The sequence below is a fragment of the Bombina bombina genome, chromosome 4, assembly GCF_027579735.1.
Source record: "Bombina bombina isolate aBomBom1 chromosome 4, aBomBom1.pri, whole genome shotgun sequence".
Lineage (NCBI taxonomy): Eukaryota > Metazoa > Chordata > Amphibia > Anura > Bombinatoridae > Bombina > Bombina bombina.
In genome coordinates this window covers 1,105,715,809-1,105,735,628 of record NC_069502.1, presented here as the reverse complement: position 1 = coordinate 1,105,735,628, position 19,820 = coordinate 1,105,715,809, and the positions used below count along the sequence as shown (strand labels likewise).

General features: G+C 41.1%; 1 protein-coding gene across 1 annotated transcript in view; it reads left to right on the top strand.

Annotated features, from left to right (window-relative positions):
* BICRAL (BICRA like chromatin remodeling complex associated protein) overlaps positions 1-19,820 on the top strand; it is a 723,876-nt gene that overhangs the window by 204,977 nt on the left and 499,079 nt on the right. The window contains 2 exon segments of the mRNA XM_053712738.1: positions 5,838-5,886; positions 5,989-6,054. Of these exon segments, the coding sequence (XP_053568713.1) occupies positions 5,838-5,886; positions 5,989-6,054 (115 nt within the window).

Sequence of the window (19,820 nt, the reverse complement as noted above, 5' to 3'; positions counted from 1 at the left end):
TGATAGTTTCGGTAGACATGAAAATCTTTCTGATGGAGGTCAGGAAATCAAAGATTTTAACCACCTGCCGAGCTCTTCATTCCATTCCTCGGCCGTCACTGGCTCAGTGTATGGAGGTTATCGGACTAATGGTAGCGGCAATGGACATAGTTCCGTTTGCTCGCTTGCATCTCAGGCCACTGCAACTATGCATGCTCAAACAGTGGAATGGGGATTATGCAAATTTATCTCCTCAGATAAATCTGGATCAAGAGATCAGAGACTCTCTTCTTTGGTGGTTGTCACAGGATCATCTGTCCCAGGGAATGTGTTTCCGCAGGCCAGCATGGGTCATAGTGACGACGGACGCCAGCCTATTGGGCTGGGGTGCAGTCTGGAATTCCCTGAAAGCACAGGGAGTGTGGACTCAGGAGGAGGCTCTCCTCCCGATAAATATTCTGGTATTGAGATCGATATTCAACGTGCTTCAGACGTGGCCTCAGCTGGCTTCGGCCAGATTCATAAGATTCCAGTCGGACAATATCACGACTGTGGCATATATCAATCATCAGGGGGGAACAAAGAGTTCTCTAGCGTTGATAGAGGTTACCAAAATAATTCGATGGGCAGAGACTCACTCTTGCCATCTATCAGCAATCTATATCCCAGGAGTGGAGAACAGGGAAGCAAATTTTCTAAGTCATCAGACTTTTAATCCGGGGGAGTGGGAACTCCATCCGGAGGTGTTTGCACAATTGATTCATCGATGGGGCACACCAGAATTGGATCTGATGGTGTCTCGTCAGAACGTCAAACTTCCTTGTTATGGGTACAGATCAAGGGATCCTCAAGCAGTACTGATAGATGCTCTAGCGGTACCTTGGTCGTGCAACCTGGCTTATGTGTTTCCACCATTTCCTCTTCTCCCTCGTCTGATTGCCAGAATCAAACAGGAAAGAGCTTCAGTGATTTTGATAGCACCTTCGTGGCCACGCAGGACTTGGTATGCAGACCTGGTGGACATGTCATCTCTACCACCATGGACACTGCCACTGAGACGGGACCTTCTCATTCAAGGTCCGTTCCAGCACCTGGAGTTTGAACGCTTGATGTTATCCAAGCGGGGATTCTCTGAGTCGGTCATAGATACCTTGATTCAGGCTCGAAAGCCTGTCACTAGGAAGATTTATCATAAGATATGGCGTAAATATCTTTATTGGTGTGAATCCAAAGGCTACTCATGAAGTAAGATCAGGATTCCTAGGATTTTGTCCTTTCTCCAAGAAGGATTGGAGAAGGGGTTATCAGCTAGTTCCCTAAAGGGACAGATATCTGCTTTGTCAATTGTACTGCACAAGCGTCTGGCAGATCTTCCAGACGTTCAGTCGTTTTGTCAGGCTTTAGTTAGAATCAAGCCTGTATTTAAACCTGTTGCTCCGCCATGGAGTTTGAATTTAGTTCTTAAAGTTCTTCAAGGGGTTCCGTTTGAACCTATGCATTCCATAGATATTAAGCTTCTATCTTGGAAAGTTCTGTTTTTAGTTGCCATCTCTTCGGCTCGAAGAGTTTCTGAACTATCTGCATTGCAATGCGACTCGCCTTATCTTGTTTTTCATTCTGATAAGGTGGTTTTGCGTACCAAACCTGGATTTCTTCCTAAGGTTGTTACTAATAAGAATATTAAAGAAATTGTTGTTCCTTCCCTGTGTCCTAATCCTTCCTCTAAGAAGGAGCGTCTGTTGCACAACTTGGACGTGGTTCGTGCTTTGAAGTTTTACTTGCAAGCGGCCAAAGATTTCCGTCAAACATCTTCTCTGTTTGTTGTCTATTCTGGAAAGCGTAGAGGTCAAAAAGCTATGGCTACCTCTCTTTCTTTTTGGCTGAAAAGCATCATCCGTTTGGCATACGAGACTGCTGGACAGCAGCCTCCTGAAAGAATTACAGCTCACTCTACTAGAGTGGTGGCTTCCACATGGGCTTTTAAAAATGATGCTTCTGTTGAACAGATTTGTAAGGCTGCAACTTGGTCTTCACTTCATACCTTTTCCAAATTTTCCAAATTTGATACTTTTGCTTCTTCGGAGGCTATTTTTGGGAGAAAAGTTCTTCAAGCAGTGGTGCCTTCTGTTTAGGCATCTGTCTTGTCCCTCCCGTTCATCCTTGTCCTATAGCTTTGGTATTGTATCCCACAAGTAAAGGATGAATCCGTGGACTCGTCGTACCTTATAGAAGAAAAGTAAATTTATGCTTACCTGATAAATTGATTTCTTCTATGGTACGACGAGTCGACGACCCGCCCTGTCATTTTAAGACAGATTATATTTTTTTTATTTAAACGTCAGTCACCTCTGCACCTTTTAGTTTCTCCTTTTTCTTCCTGTACCTTCGGTCGAATGACTGGGGGGTGGAGCTAAGGGAGGATCTATATTGACAGCTCTGCTGTGGTGCTCTTTGCCACTTCCTGTTAGCAGGAGTATAATAGCCCACAAGTAAAGGATGAATCCGTGGACTCGTCGTACCATAGAAGAAATCAATTTATCAGGTAAGCATAAATTTACTTTTTTGCAGATGACACAAAGTTGTGTTAGGTCATTAGGTCAGTGCAGGATGTTGGAAGAATAGAAATTTGAAGAATGGGCTGGTTAATGGAAAATTAGATTTTATACTGTAGAATGCAAGGTTCTAAATTTTGGAAGTAATAATACGCAGGCAGCCTATTATTTAAATGGAGCTAGACTTGGCAAAACTGAGGAGGAAAATGATTTGGGCATACTTATAGATAATAAGCTAAACATTGGTGCACAATACAGGGCAGTTGCTTCTAAGGCTAATAAGATAATAGCATGTATTAGAGGAGGCATTGATGCAAAGGGAGGAAAGCATAATTCTGTCATTACATAAATCCCTGGTAAGACCTAACCTTGAGTATGTAGTGCAGTTATGGGGACCAATATTAAAAAAGACATTGCAGTTAGAAAATGTTTAGTGAAGGGCCACAAACTAATAACAAACTATGAGGAGAGGTTAGCAAAACTGGGTCTATTTTCTCTAGAAAAAAGGCACTTGAGAGGTGATATGTTAATTTACATAAATATATTCAAGGCCCATATACAGAGTTGGCAGAAGCTCTGTTTATTCCAAGGAAATTGTTTGTGAGAAGAGATCACAATTTAAGGCTAGAGGAAAGGAGCTTTAATCTCCAGCAATTTAAACATTTTTTCACTGTAAGAGCAATCAAATTGTGGAACACATTGCCTAAGGAGGTAGTGAATGCCAATACTTTAGATACATTTTAAAATGGTTTAGATACATTTGTGTATAATGGGTCACATTTTTAATGGGATTAAATTATGCTCAATTGGAGCTTTTATTGTTAATCAGGTAGGATCTTTATAGGTTGAACTTGATGGACTTCTGTCTTCTTTCAACCTCTACTATGTTACTATGTTATGACTATGCTTGTTCTTCTCCTCCTCCATTCTCGTACAGTAGCCCACCACCACACTCCACTGCTACTGTCTTAACAACACAAGACACTCTTCTAATCTTAGCTTACCCCCATCACCACTTGTACAAGCTCACACAGTCACTTCTAACCTCAGTGCTGGCAGGAAAATTATTGCATTTTATTAGTTGGGACTAGCACATATCTTACTGCCCCTGGGCTGTCTGGGTATCTGCCCCTGGGCTGTCTGGGTATTGTAGTCCCAGCCAACCTGGCCATCCTGAAAGCCTGTGGTGTCGCTTGCAGCCAACCTGAGTGCGTTACACCTCTCGCACCTACGTGGAGCTGGCCTTGGACACAGCACTTGCTGAAAGAGCCTAAGGTGCTTGTGTCATCTGGTCTAATTTCTGGGACTGATAGTGTAAATAAACAGATAGGACATTATGTAGATTCATTATGGAGATTTTTTTTTTTAACTTTACAATCTTATGTAAAGGATACACCTGGGACTTAGTATACTACAATCATTTTTGGAAACTAGTGAACATTAATTTAAACTTTTTACAAAGTTTATGCTCCCTTTACTTTTTAATGAATTCTGGATAATAACATATAGACAAATAAGTGGGTCGGCAATGGCAGTCTGTGCCCCAAGATATGCATATCTACACTTGGGAGCATGGTAGATGTTTTTGAGCAATATGCTTCATTAATGGATTACCATCAATTACTTTGGATCAGATATGTGGACTACATCCTGGTACTATAGTATGATCCACTGGAGAGATTTAAACAATTTGTAAAGAATATAAATAAGAATTACCATAAAATTTTCTAAATCTAGAGACCAGTGAAACTGAATTACCATTTATTGATATTCTAATTAAAAAAGAGGGTAGCTTAATGGTCACTAAGAATTTTAGGAAAAAGACAGCAACTAATACTATTTTAGAGGCTCCAATTAGCCATCCTGAACCCTGAAGAAGAAATTTTGGTGGGTCGGTGGGTTCGTTTAGCTGATTAAGAAGAAATTGCTCATTGCGAATTAAGTCACATGCACAGCTAATGAGTAATAGGTTTTTGAAGAAATGTTACTCTAAGAAAAACATTAAAAAGCTTTGCTAAAAGCAAGAAATACTGAAAGAGATACTCTTTTATATTTTCCTAAGCTTAATAAATCAGAAATTAAAATGAGATATATCTCTTAACTGTCAATGAGAAAATGTTCTAATGAAAGATTGGCACCTCTTAACCCTTGATGAAAAGTTGAAAGATGTTGTTGGGGAAAAACCATTAATGATGGCACAGAAATCTCCTAGCCTAAAAGATAAGCTGGTAAAAAGCAGATCTGTAAAGAGTACAACCACTACTGATTGGTTAACAACAAATAGAGGAATAAAATTGAATTTTACTAGTGGACACTGTACCAACCTAGTTTTGCTAATACTTATGCTTAGGAACATCCCCTTGCTTGGAACTCAATCAGACAAAGCATGTAGAGGTAGCTCAAATGCATCTAACTTATGAAATATTTGTAAGAAACAGAAAATAACAGCAAGTGATGTGTAATAAATCTTCATAGATAAAGAAATAGTGGCTAGATGCCTTTTCCTCTACTATAAGAACTTATCAAGTATAGAAAGAGCAGAATCTTTGGGGCTTCCCTATGGACAGTTACTTCTTTATAGGCATTACCATCATATGTATGAAATATGTAAAGTGTCAGTTTGGAGTTCAAAACACAAATATATGTATAACCATACTTTTAATAATGATCAAAATAATGTGCATAATAACTTTTATTGGTGTCGGAAATGTCTTAATTAGTTAATCACTGTTGTGGTTAATAAAGCGACAGTAAAGTCAAAATTAAAAGTTCATGATTCAGATAGAGCATGTGATTTAAATATCCTTTGTTGAAGAGTAAAGCTAGTTATGCTGATAGGAGCTCAAGAGTGAGAACAGGTCTATAGCATAGTGTTTATAACTATGTATCACACCGTTATAAACAATGTTGCAAACTGCTGCCAGATGGCTAGACACATGTGCACTACCCTGAGGTCACCTTAGATTACTCTTTAACAAAGGATACTAAGAGAACTAAGAAAAATTCATAACAGAAGTAATTTGGAAAGTTGTTTTCATGCTCTATCCAATCCATTGAAGTTTAATTTGGACTTTACTGTCCTTTTAAAAAGAAACTATTATATTAATATAGTCTAATATATTTTAATATAATAATATTTGCTTACATAAATGCCTTTGCTTTTTTATTTTTTTATTAATATTGCATGTGTTTCTTTGTATTTTGGCAAGAGTAAACCTTTCAAATTTGGTGAATACTCTTAGGTATATATTGACAGAGAAAAGTTATTTACCAAAGATTGGTAATTAGTTTTTTTTTTCTATTAAGTGATCCACAGGCATTGAATTACTTCCTGCATGGAACCAGCAATACATCTGTAAGTATTTTGAGTAATTAGTATAAGGAATTTTTATTGCTTTTGTAATTTTTTTTATTATTATATACTTCATTCTTAAAAAGATAATTTTATACTTTATAGGCTGGTGAGGAATTAGCAAATGCAGATTATTCTTCTAATTCAAATTCCATATTTGCCAATTCAAATGTGAGTATAAAACAAAAATATATTTAAATGTTAATGAATTTTGAAATATGAAAAGCTGTTTTCTATTTTTAGAATTTGGTTTGTTGAAGTTATAAAATATATTTGCATCTCTATAGTTTAGTTGTACTATATTATATTATAATATTTTAAGAACATAAATGAAAACATAAAAAAAGTAAAATTCTGAGGATAGACTTACGCATATCCCAAACATAGTTTATTTCTCTTATAGTCCTTGTCCTTTTTACCTGGAAGTTTAAGTAAAACCGCCCCTTCTGTAAAAAAGTGCTTCTACAAATTACACTTGAACCTAGTATCTTTCTATCTAAGTTAAAATTCATATTTAGTTTGGTGCTTTTCAGTTTTGAGCAGAAGCAGTTTTACAATTTACATTTTTCAGCACTAAATGCTTTTATAAAAAGCTATCACTGTGCACTTGCATGTAGAGACAGTGGGGGGTAGTTATCAACGTGTCTACTTTTCCTGCCTTCGCCGGCCCAATACGCCCGCCTAAGCTCGCCTCACATCGCCGCCGCGGACCTGCAAAAATTTGCCTAAGTTATCAAAAAAGCTGTCAAAAAGCCGCGCACCAAGTACGGGCGATGAGCAGCGGACTGTGAGAGTTATCACTCATCCGATCTCGCTGCTCTTCGGCTTTTTTACAGCTTTCTTGCTAGCCTGTCACTAAGCACCCACACTAAACTACACTGTTCTACCCCCTATACCGGCGCCTCCGAAGCCTCCCGCAACTAAATAAAGTTACTAACCCCTAAACCGCCGCTCCTAGACCCCGCCGCAACTCTTATAAATGTATTAACCCCTAAACCGCCGCTCCCGGACACCGCTGCCACCTACATTATACCTAGTAACCCCTATCCTGCCCCCCCTATACCGTCGCCCTCTATAATAAAGTTATTAACCCCTATCCTGCTGATCCCGCACCTGGCCGCAACTAAATAAATAGTTTAACCCCTAAACCGCCGCTCCCTGACCCCGCCGCAATTATTAAATGTATTAACCACTATCCTGCCCCCCCTACACCGTCGCCACCTATAATAAATGTATTAACCCCTATCCTGCCCCCCACTACACCGCCGCCACTGTAATAAAATTATTAACCCCTAAACCTAAGTCTAACACTAACCCTAACACCCCCCTAACTTAAATATTAATTAAATAAATGTAAATAATATTTCTATTATGAACTAAATTAATCCTATTTAAAACTAAATACTTACCTTTAAAATAAACCCTAATATAGCTACAATATAAATAATAATTATATTGTAGCTATCTTAGGATTTATTTTTATTTTACAGGCAAATTTCAATTTATTTTAACTAGGTACAATAGCTATTAAATAGTTATTAACTATTTAATAGCTTACCTAGCTAAAATAAAGAGAAATTAACCTGTAAAATAAAAACTAACCTAAGTTACAATTACACCTAACACTACACTATACTTAAATAATTTATTCCTATTTAAAACTAAATACTTACCTGTAAAATAAACCCTAAGATAGCTACAATGTAATTAATAATTACATTGTAGCTATTTTAGGATTTATATTTATTTTACAGGTAAATTTGTATTTATTTTAGCTAGTTAGAATAGTTATTAAATAGTTATTAACTATTTAATAACTACCTAACTAAAAGAAATACAAAATTACCTGTAAAATAAATCCTAACCTAAGTTACAATTAAACCTAACACTACACTATCATTAAATTAATTAAATAAATTAACTACAAATAACTACAATTAAATACAATTACATAAACTAACTAAAGTACAAAAAATAAAAAAGCTAAGTTACAAAAAAGTTACAAACATTTAAAAAATATTACAACAATTTTAAGCTAATTACACCGAATCTAAGCCCCCTAATAAAATAACAAACCCCCCCAAAATAAAAAAATGCCCTACCCTATTCTAAATTAAAAAAGTTCAAAGCTCTTATACCTTACCAGCCCTTAAAAGGGCCTTTTGTGGGGCATGCCCCAAAGAATTCAGCTCTTTTGCCTGTAAAAGAAAAATACAACCCCCCCCAACATTAAAACCCACCACCCACATACCCCTAATCTAACCCAAACCCCCCTTAAAATAACCTAACACTAATCCCCTGAAGATCATCCTACCTTGAGTCGTCTTCACTCAGCCGAGCAGCGATGGAACCGAAGATGAGATCCGGAGCGGCAGAAGTGAATATCCAAGGGGCGCTGAAGAAATCTTCCATCCGATGAAGTGATCCTCCAGTCGGCGCTGAAGAAGTCTTCCATCCGGGCGATGTCATCTTCCAAGAGGAGCTGAAGACGTCTTCTATCCGGGCAATGTCATCTTCCAAGCGGGGTCTTCAATCTTCAATCTTCATCCCGCCGACGCGGAACATCCTTCTTTACCGACGGACTACCAACGAATGAAGGCTCCTTTAAGGGACGTCATCCAAGATGGCGTCCCTTCAATTCCGATTGGCTGATAGGATTCTATCAGCCAATCGGAATTAAGGTAGGAAAAATCTGATTGGCTGATTGAATCAGCCAATCAGATTCAAGTTCAATCCGATTGGCTGATCCAATCAGCCAATCAGATTGATTGGCTGATCCAATCAGCCAATCAGATTGAGCTTGCATTCTATTGGCTGTTCCGATCAATCATAGGAGGCGTGTTGCTGCCATTGCTGCTGAAGAGTGGGTAACACCTCATCTCCAGAGGCCAGATATCCCACCCTTCACAGCAAATGCTGGCATAAATATAGATGTGGCAGGTTTTAGCCCCCAGCAGTTTCTGGAAGTGTTTCTGGGCGATGATGTATTGGGGAACATTGTCGCCCAAACTAATTTATATGCCCATCAGTTCCGTGCTGCAAAGCCTGGAACATATTTGGCAAAGCAGCAATGGGCCCCCATCAATGTGCCAGAATTCAAAAAATTCTGGGCATTGACCATGCTGATGGGCATCATAAAGAAACCCTCCATTCGCTCCTACTGGAGTACTAGCCCCATCTGCTCTACCCCCATTTTCTCCCAGATTATGTCGAGGAAGAGGTATGAAATGATTCTGCATTTCATGCACTTCAGCGACAACAGCCTGTGCCCCCCTAGGGAGCATCCCCAATTTGACAGGCTGTATAAAATCCGCCCCCTGATAACCCACTTTTCTGCCAGGTTTGCAGAGGCTTATACACCTGGAAGGAATATATGCGTTGATGAATCCCTAATGAAGTATAAGGGAAGGCTGGGATTCAAGCAGTTTATTCCTTCCAAGCGCTCCAGATATGGGGTAAAGGTGTATAAGCTCTGTGACAGCGAGAATGGGTATACTCAGGCCTTCCGGGTGTATGAGGGAAAGGATAGCCAACTTGACCCTCCAGGTTGCCCAGAACATATGGGAACCACTTGCAAGATTGTCTGGGACCTGATATTACCCCTAATGAACAAAGGGTATCACTTGTACTTAGACAATTTTTATACAAGTGTCCTTTTGTTCAAGCTACTGTATTGCTTTGATACAGTAGCTTGCGGAACAATTAAAAAGAACCGCGCAGGTTTCCCAGGACAGCTTGTACGCACCCGGCTACGAAGGGGGGAGACCTCAGCTCTGCGCCAAGAGGAGCTGTTGGCACTTAAGTACAGAGACAAGAAGGATGTATACCTTCTTACCACCATCCACACAGAGAGGACGGCGGCGGTTTCTGTACGTGGCAGAGCTGAGATCATAAGGAAGTCTTATAACCGGCATATGGGTGGGGTTGATCTGGCTGATCAGCTGCTGCAGCCCTACCTAATTATGCGGAAGACAAGGGCCTGGTACAAAAAGGTTTCAATTTACCTAATGCAGATTGCAACCCACAACGCTTTTTTGTTGTTCAAAAAAGCAAACCCCAGAGTTAAAAAGACTTTTTTACAGTTTCAGCTCCAGATTATTACGGGGATTTTGTACCATGATGCACCTGCTCCCCGGGCGGTGATGGGAGAGAGCAGAGTTGGGGCTACCCATTTTATTTTTAAAATCCCCCCTACTGCCGCAAAGCAGAAACCACAAAAAAAATGCAGAGTCTGTACCAAGAGGGGGAAGAGAAGGGACACCATATATCACTGTCCTGATTGCCCTGGACAGCCTGCACTCTGCATTGGGGACTGCTTCAAGCGGTACCATACAATGGTCAATTTTTAAAAAAATAAATACATTTGCTGTTATATATATATATATATTTTTTTTGGTTATGTTTACAGTTAGATGTTTTTTGTTTTTTTTACTTTTACTGTGCCAGATTTTTACATTTCACTACTCTATTTTTTTCTAAAATTGGGCCTGTTTTTTTTTAACCAAAACCCCTGTCAAACCTTTGCATGGGGGACATAGGTGTTCTCAGGGTGCCTTGCAGAAAACAACCTGAAGTATGTTTTTGTAATAACTTACAACAGTCTCTCCTAAATCATAGTCAAAAAGCAATGTGTCTGTAAAAATGAAAATTGAAAAATTACCACCATACACTTTCTCCAATTTTTTGGGCTAAAACGGTTGCTTCAAAGGCATCAAAGCACACCATATACAATACCTTGGGGTGTCAACATTTAAAAAATATACACTTTGAATGCAATAAATAAAAGTGGGGTATGCGATAGGCCCCAAACTAAAGATAGGCCTATCAGAAGAAATACTCTCATTTGTAATAACTAAATCACAAGTCATAAAATTGTAACATAACCTTCCCAAAATCCTGGCAAACCTATGCATGGGGGGCATAGGTGTACTCAGGGTGCCTTGCAGAAAACAACCTGAAGTATTCTTTTGCAATAACTTACAACAGTCTCTCCTAAATCATAGTAAAAAAGCAATGTGTCTGTAACAATGAAAATTGAAAAATTACCACCATATACTTTCTCCAATTTTTTGGGCTAAAACGGTTGCATCAAAGTCATCAAACCACTCCATGTATAATACCTTGGGGTGTCAACTTTTTTTTTTTTTTTCTTTTTTTTTTCTTTTTTTTTTTTCAAAATAATGCTTTATTGGTAAAAGATTTGACAATGTACAAATGCGTATGAAACCATCACGACATAGAATCATTAACAGTGTTACACATTAGTTTTAGCTTATCTTCTCTTTTACATCATATCTTTGAAAACATACAATCAGGTGATTAAGAGTGAATCTTTTACTATACTTATAAACATTTTCTAAGATCAAAAGTATATACTTTGAAATAACCATATTTTATCAGGCATTATAGGAAAGGAAGTGTTTATCAAACTCTCGGTTTTATTTATTACACTGCCGAGAGTATCTGGAAACCTGATATTAGCTCTTCTGCCAATGCAGAAGGAAAAAGTCAACCAGACTGAAAAATTAGCTAGAGAATAGAGTAGAGGGGGAATAAGAAGTGTCGAGTGACTACAGAAGAGGGAGGAGGGGGAAGGCAATAATAAAAAAAAAAAAAAAAAAAAAAGGGGGGGGGGGAATATATACTATATACAGCCGTTGCCCACTGAGTTAAAGTCCTCGGCCCTCCCAAGTTAATAACATCATTTCGTGAGTGCAGAGCTTACCAATTCTTAAATAATGATATCTCTCTAACCTCAAAAGCTCTCCCACCTTAGCCTTCCATTCCAACATATTTGGAGTGTTTTGTTTTTTCCAGTATAAGGGGATGAGACCCTTTGCAGCATTCAGCATTAACAGGAGGAGCAAGTACTTGTCCTCCCCTATAATCTTGGGCAGGTGGTGATAGATTAGATAGTTAGGATTTGGGGGGATAATAACCCCAAGTATTCTGCTCATTTCCCCCAGTGTCGTGTCCCAGTAAGTTTTTATGTATGGGCACGACCACCAGATATGAATGAGGGTACCCTCCTCTCCACATCCTCTCCAGCATCCCCCACTAGTCTGTGGATATTTTTTTTTGAGTCTCTGGGGGGTGAGGTACCACCTGCTTAGTAACTTAAAATGTGATTCCTGTATTTTAGCTGAGACAGATGCCCTCCTTGCCCTCTCGAATATCTTTAACCACTCCTTATCAGTAATGTTTAGTCCCAGGTCTTCCTGCCAGGCCTGTTTGTAAGATGGGAGAGGAATCTTGCTACCTATGACGAAGAGTTTATAAATTTGTGAGATTAGGTGTGATGGGGTGTGTGACATGGTACAGAGCATCTCAAAATGTGTCCTACCTCTGGTTATGGCAGCCCTGTTCTTATGTGTATTAAAGTAGTGTCTGACTTGCGCCTCTCTAAACCACGATGAGAATAGATCACCATCCCATTCAATCAGTTCTGGCCTAGCTTTCATCTTATCCTGGTGAAGGATATTGAGCATTGCTGCGTCCATTAGGTTGTATAACTTTTCTGAGAAATATGGCCCTGTTTCTACACCCACATCAGGGTTTTCTCTTAACGGCGTGACGGGGGAGTCAAAGGTGGACAATCCGAGGTCTTTATTGATTAATCTATCCCACCCTTTGAACGCATCGTCCAGTAGTGGGTATTTTTTGGTTATGATTGGTCTGTTATTAGGGGATATCCACGCCAGTGTCCCCGTATTACCCCTCCTTAAAATAGCATTATCTAAGTGGATCCATGCCTTTTGCTGCGAGTTTTGGCACCACTCCACTATTCTTTGGAGAGATATAGCCTTTTGGTAGATCCGCAAATCAGGGACGCCTATGCCCCCCCTATCTCTGGGCATATAGATAGTTTTTTTTCTTATCCTAGGCCTGCAGCCATTCCATATGTATGACTCCACGGCTGATTGCACTTGGTGCAGATAGTGTGAGGCTGATGCCTAAGGGATAGTCTGAAGGATGTAGAGAACCCTGGGCAGGACGTTCATTTTAACCACACCCACTCGACCCAACCATGAGATGGTTTTATTCTTCCAATTTGCCAGATCCTGCAGGATCTCATCCCTGATACGCTTATAATTGATCTCTGTTATGTCTTTTATATTCGATGTAATTGAGATACCTAGGTATTTTAAGGTATGGTGAGCTATTTTTATCGGACAATCCCGACTAAGGGCCTCAAACTCCCCATGGGGGACAGAGATGTTCAAGATTTCAGATTTGGAGGGGTTAAGTACAAAATTCGACAGACTACCGAACCTTGTGAATTCATCCAGGGCGACCTGCAGAGACTGGCCAGGATCAGTGATCGTCAAGAGTATGTCATCCGCATACATAGCTAGTTGGTATTCAGAGCCTCCGACAGACACTCCTTTGACTTTGCGGATGTGCCCTGATTTTACTGGCCAGTACTTCTATTGTAAGGGCAAACAGGAGGGGAGAAAGGGGGCAGCCTTGTTGCGTCCCATTTTTAATCGGGAAGGTGCTAGACAGGGTTCCATTCACCCCAACTTTCGCGTTCGGAGCGGAGTACAGTGACATGATTCTATTGATAAATTTGGGCCCGAAACCGAACCTATCCAATGTTTGTCGCATAAATGACCAATCAATCCGGTCGAACGCTTTTTCAGCGTCGGTTGATACTACCGCCATTGGGATCTTATTATTATGGGCATACGAGATTAACTGTATAACTCTTAGGGTATTGTCCCTAGCCTCACGACCAGGAATAAATCCCACCTGGTCTGTAGAAATTAGCTGTGGGAGGAATTTGTTGAGACGATTGGCGATGACTCTGGCCAAGATCTTAACGTCCGAATTTAGGAGGGATATAGGACGGTAACTTTCCGGTCTGTCCTCTGCTTTCCCCGGCTTAGGGATCACAATTATGTGCGCCTCTAACATGGTGTGGGGCAAGTGGGGGGTCTCCGTCAAGGTATTAAACAGTTTCTGCATCTCTGGCGCCAGAATATCAGCAAAGAGCTTATAGTACTTAGCTCCATAACCGTCCGGCCCCGGGCTCTTACCTGCAGTAAGGTCCTTTATGGCCTGTTTGATTTCTACTAAAGTGATTGGAGACTCAAGGGCCTCAGAGTCCTGCTCAGTTAGTTTGGGCATCCATCAGATATTGTCTTATCCTCTGCGCCCTTTCGGATGAGGGGAGGATCATTTCATCTTCCTCCGCCCATGGTTGAATATTATAGAGGGACTTATAGTATTCACCAAAAGTTTCTGCTATTGATTTTCCATCCTCCCTGGGAACCCCCTCCCCATTCACCATTCGGTGAACGTAATGTTTTGTTCGTTTGCGTGAGATAGCCCTGGCAAGCATCCTCCCCGCCTTGTCTCCTTGTTCAAAGTAACGCTGTTTTAAAAACAGCGCCTTTTCTTCTGTTATGTGTGATCAGTCCACGGGTCATCATTTCTTCTGGGATATTATCTGCTCCCCTACAGGAAGTGCAAGAGGATTCACCCAGCAGAGTTGCTATATAGCTCCTCCCCTCTACGTCACCCCCAGTCATTCTCTTGCACCCAAAGACTAGATAGGAGGTGTGAGAGGACTATGGTGATTATACTTAGTTTTTAGAACTTCAATCAAAAGTTTGTTATTTTACAATAGCACCGGAGCGTGTTATTACCTCTCTGGCAGAGTTTGAAGAAGAATCTACCAGAGTTTTTCTTATGATTTTAACCGGAGTAGTTAAGATCATATTGCTGTTTCTCGGCCATCTGAGGGAGGTAAAAACTTCAGATCAGGGGACAGCGGGCAGTTGAATCTGCATTGAGGTATGTAGCAGTTTTTATTTTCTGAATGGAATTGATGAAAAAATCCTGCCATACCGTTATAATGAACATGTATGTATACTCTACATTTTAGTATTCTGGGGATGGTATTTCACCGGAATTACTCTGTAAAAGTACATTAAACCTTTTATTAGGTATTTTTCATGTTAAACGTTTTTGCTGGAATGTAGAATCGTTTGCATTAATGAGGTACTGAGTAAATAAGTATTTGGGCATTATTTTTCCACTTGGCAGTTTGCTTGTGTTAATTATGACAGTTTCGTTTCTCTCTCACTGCTGTGTGTGAGAGGGAGGGGCCGTTTTTGGCGCTCTTTGCTACGCATCAAAAATTTCCAGTCAGTTTTTCTGCATGATCCGGTTCATCTCTAACAGAACTCAGGGGTCTTCAAACTTCTTTGAAGGGAGGTAGATTCTCTCAGCAGAGCTGTGAGACTTATATAGTGACTGTGATTTAAAACGTTGCTCTGTAATTTTTATGTTTAAAATTTAATTAGTGTTATTTTACTAATGGGAACAAACCTTTGCTAAAAAGTTGTGTTGTTTGTTAAGAGTGATGCTATAACTGTTTTTCAGTTCATTATTTCAACTGTCATTTAATCGTTTAGTGCTTCTGAGGCACAGTACGTTTTTATTAAATAAAATTGTAACCGAGTTGCATGTTTATTGCTGTGTGTTGAACATGTCTGATTCAGAGGAAGATACCTGTGTCATTTGTTCCAATGCCAAGGTGGAGCCCAATAGAAATTTATGTACTAACTGTATTGATGCTACCTTAAATAAAAGCCAATCTGTACAAATTGAACAAATTTCACCAAACAGCGAGGGGAGAGTTATGCCGACTAACTCGCCTCACGTGTCAGTACCTGCATCTCCCGCCCGGGAGGTGCGTGATATTATGGCGCCTAGTACATCTGGGCAGCCATTACAGATAACATTACAAGATATGGCTACTGTTATGACTGAAGTTTTGGCTAAATTACCAGAACTAAGAGGCAAGCGTGATCACTCTGGGGTGAGAACAGAGTGCGCTGATAATTCTAGGGCCATGTCTGATACTGCGTCACAGCTTGCAGAGCATGAGGACGGAGAGCTTCATTCTGTAGGTGACGGTTCTGATCCAAACAGATTGGATTCAGATATTTCAAATTTTAAATTTAAATTGGAAAACCTCCGTGTATTACTAGGGGAGGTCTTAGCAGCTCTCAACGATTGTAACGTTGTTGCAATACCAGAGAAAATGTGTAGGTTGGATAAATACTTTGCGGTACCGGCGAGTACTGACGTTTTTCCTATACCTAAGAGATTAACTGAAATTGTTACTAAGGAGTGGGATAGACCCGGTGTGCCGTTCTCACCCCCTCCGATATTTAGAAAGATGTTTCCAATAGACGCCACCACACGGGACTTATGGCAAACGGTCCCTAAGGTGGAGGGAGCAGTTTCTACTTTAGCTAAGCGTACCACTATCCCGGTGGAGGATAGCTGTGCTTTTTCAGATCCTATGGATAAAAAATTAGAGGGTTACCTTAAGAAAATGTTTGTTCAACAAGGTTTTATATTACAACCCCTTGCATGCATCGCGCCGATCACGGCTGCGGCAGCATTTTGGATTGAGTCTCTAGAAGAGAACCTTAGTTCAGCTACGCTGGACGACATTACGGACAGGCTTAGAGTCCTTAAACTAGCTAATTCATTCATTTCGGAGGCCGTAGTACATTTAACCAAACTTACGGCTAAGAATTCAGGATTCGCCATTCAGGCACGCAGGGCGCTGTGGCTAAAATCCTGGTCGGCTGATGTAACTTCTAAGTCCAAATTACTTAATATACCTTTCAAGGGGCAAACTTTATTTGGGCCCGGTTTGAAAGAAATTATTGCTGACATTACAGGAGGTAAGGGCCACGCTCTACCTCAAGACAAAGCCAAAGCTAAGGCTAGACAGTCTAATTTTCGTCCCTTTCGGAATTTCAAAGCAGGAGCAGCGCCAACTTCCACTGCACCAAAACAGGGAGGAGCTGTTGCTCGTTACAGACAAGGCTGGAAGCCTAACCAGTCCTGGAACAAGGGCAAGCAGGCCAGTAAACCTGCTGCTGCCCCAAAGACAGCATGAACCGAGGGCCCCCGATCCGGGACCGGATCTAGTGGGGGGCAGACTCTCTCTCTTCGCCCAGGCTTGGGCAAGAGATGTCCAGGATCCCTGGGCGCTAGAGATCATATCTCAGGGATACCTTCTAGACTTCAAATTCTCTCCCCCAAGAGGGAGATTTCATCTGTCAAGGTTGTCAACAAACCAAATAAAGAAGGACGCGTTTCTACGCTGTGTACAAGATCTATTATTAATGGGAGTGATCCATCCGGTTCCGCGGTCGGAACAAGGACAAGGGTTTTACTCAAACCTGTTTGTGGTTCCCAAAAAAGAGGGAACTTTCAGGCCAATCTTGGATTTAAAGATCCTAAACAAATTCCTAAGAGTTCCATCGTTCAAAATGGAAACTATTCGGACAATCTTACCCATGATCCAAGAGGGTCAGTACATGACCACAGTGGATTTAAAGGATGCTTACCTTCACATACCGATTCACAAAGATCATTACCGGTATCTAAGGTTTGCCTTCTTAAACAGGCATTACCAGTTTGTAGCCCTTCCATTCGGATTGGCTACGGCTCCAAGAATCTTTACAAAGGTTCTGGGTGCCCTTCTGGCGGTACTAAGACCGCGAGGAATTTCGGTAGCTCCGTACCTAGACGACATTCTGATACAAGCTTCAAGCTTTCAAACTGCCAAGTCTCATACAGAGTTAGTTCTGGCATTTCTAAGGTCGCATGGATGGAAAGTGAACGAAAAGAAGAGTTCTCTCTTTCCTCTCACAAGAGTTCCATTCTTGGGGACTCTTATAGATTCTGTAGAAATGAAGATTTATCTGACAGAAGACAGATTAACAAAGCTTCTAAATGCATGCCGTGTCCTTCATTCCATTCAACTCCCGTCAGTAGCTCAATGCATGGAGGTGATCGGCTTAATGGTAGCAGCAATGGACATAGTTCCCTTTGCACGCCTACATCTCAGACCGCTGCAATTGTGCATGCTGAGTCAGTGGAATGGGGATTACTCAGATTTGTCTCCCACTCTGAATCTGGATCAAGAGACCAGAAACTCTCTTCTATGGTGGCTTTCTCGGCCACATCTGTCCAGGGGGATGCCGTTCAGCAGGCCGGACTGGACAATTGTAACAACAGACGCCAGCCTTCTAGGTTGGGGCGCTGTCTGGAATTCTCTGAAGGCTCAGGGACAATGGAGTCAGGAGGAAAGTCTCCTGCCAATAAACATTCTGGAATTGAGAGCAGTTCTCAATGCCCTTCTAGCTTGGCCCCAGTTAAAGACTCGGGGGTTCATCAGGTTTCAGTCGGACAACATCACGACTGTAGCTTACATCAACCATCAAGGAGGGACAAGAAGCTCCCTAGCAATGATAGAAGTATCAAAGATAATTCGCTGGGCAGAGTCTCACTCTTGCCACCTGTCAGCAATCCACATCCCGGGAGTGGAGAACTGGGAGGCGGATTTCTTGAGTCGCCAGACTCTTCATCCGGGGGAGTGGGAACTTCATCCGGAGGTCTTTGCCCAAATACTTCAACGTTGGGGCAAACCAGAGATAGATCTCATGGCGTCTCGCCAGAACGCCAAACTTCCTCGCTACGGATCCAGATCCAGGGATCCGGGAGCGGTTCTGATAGATGCTTTGACAGCACCTTGGAACTTCAGGATGGCTTATGTGTTTCCACCCTTCCCACTGCTTCCTCGATTGATTGCCAAAATCAAACAGGAGAGAGCATCAGTGATTCTAATAGCGCCTGCATGGCCGCGCAGGACTTGGTATGCAGATCTAGTGGACATGTCATCCTGTCCGCCTTGGTCTCTACCTCTAAGACAGGACCTTCTGATTCAGGGTCCATTCAAACATCAAAGTCTAACTTCTCTGAAGCTGACTGCTTGGAAATTGAACGCTTGATTTTATCAAAACGTGGTTTTTCTGAGTCGGTTATTGATACCCTGATACAGGCTAGGAAGCCTGTTACCAGAAAGATTTACCATAAAATATGGCGTAAATACCTATACTGGTGTGAATCCAAAGATTACTCCTGGAGTAAGGTTAGGATTCCTAGGATATTGTCTTTTCTACAAGAAGGTTTAGAAAAGGGTTTATCGGCTAGCTCATTAAAGGGACAGATCTCAGCTCTGTCCATCTTGTTACACAGGCGTCTGTCAGAAAATTCAGACATCCAGGCCTTTTGTCAGGCTTTAACTAGGATCAAGCCTGTGTTTAAAACTGTTGCTCCGCCATGGAGTTTAAACTTAGTTCTTAACGTTTTACAGGGTGTTCCGTTTGAACCCCTTCATTCCATTGATATAAAATTGTTATCTTGGAAAGTTCTATTTTTAATGGCTATTTCCTCGGCTCGAAGAGTCTCTGAGTTATCAGCCCTACATTGTGATTCTCCTTATCTGATCTTTCACTCAGACAAGGTAGTTCTGCGTACTAAACCTGGGTTCTTACCTAAGGTAGTCACTAACAGGAATATCAATCAAGAGATTGTTGTTCCATCCTTGTGTCCAAATCCTTCTTCAAAGAAGGAACGTCTTCTACACAATCTGGATGTAGTTCGTGCCCTCAAGTTCTACTTGCAGGCAACTAAAGATTTTCGCCAAACTTCTTCCCTGTTTGTCGTTTATTCTGGACAGAGGAGAGGTCAAAAAGCTTCTGCTACCTCTCTCTCTTTTTGGCTTTGTAGCATAATACGTTTAGCCTATGAGACTGCTGGACAGCAGCCTCCTGAAAGAATTACAGCTCATTCCACTAGAGCTGTGGCTTCCACTTGGGCCTTTAAGAATGAGGCCTCTGTTGAACAGATTTGCAAGGCTGCAACTTGGTCTTCGCTTCATACTTTTTCCAAATTTTACAAATTTGACACTTTTGCTTCTTCGGAGGCTATTTTTGGGAGAAAGGTTCTTCAGGCAGTGGTTCCTTCTGTATAATGAGCCTGCCTATCCCTCCCGTCATCCGTGTACTTTTGCTTTGGTATTGGTATCCCAGAAGTAATGATGACCCGTGGACTGATCA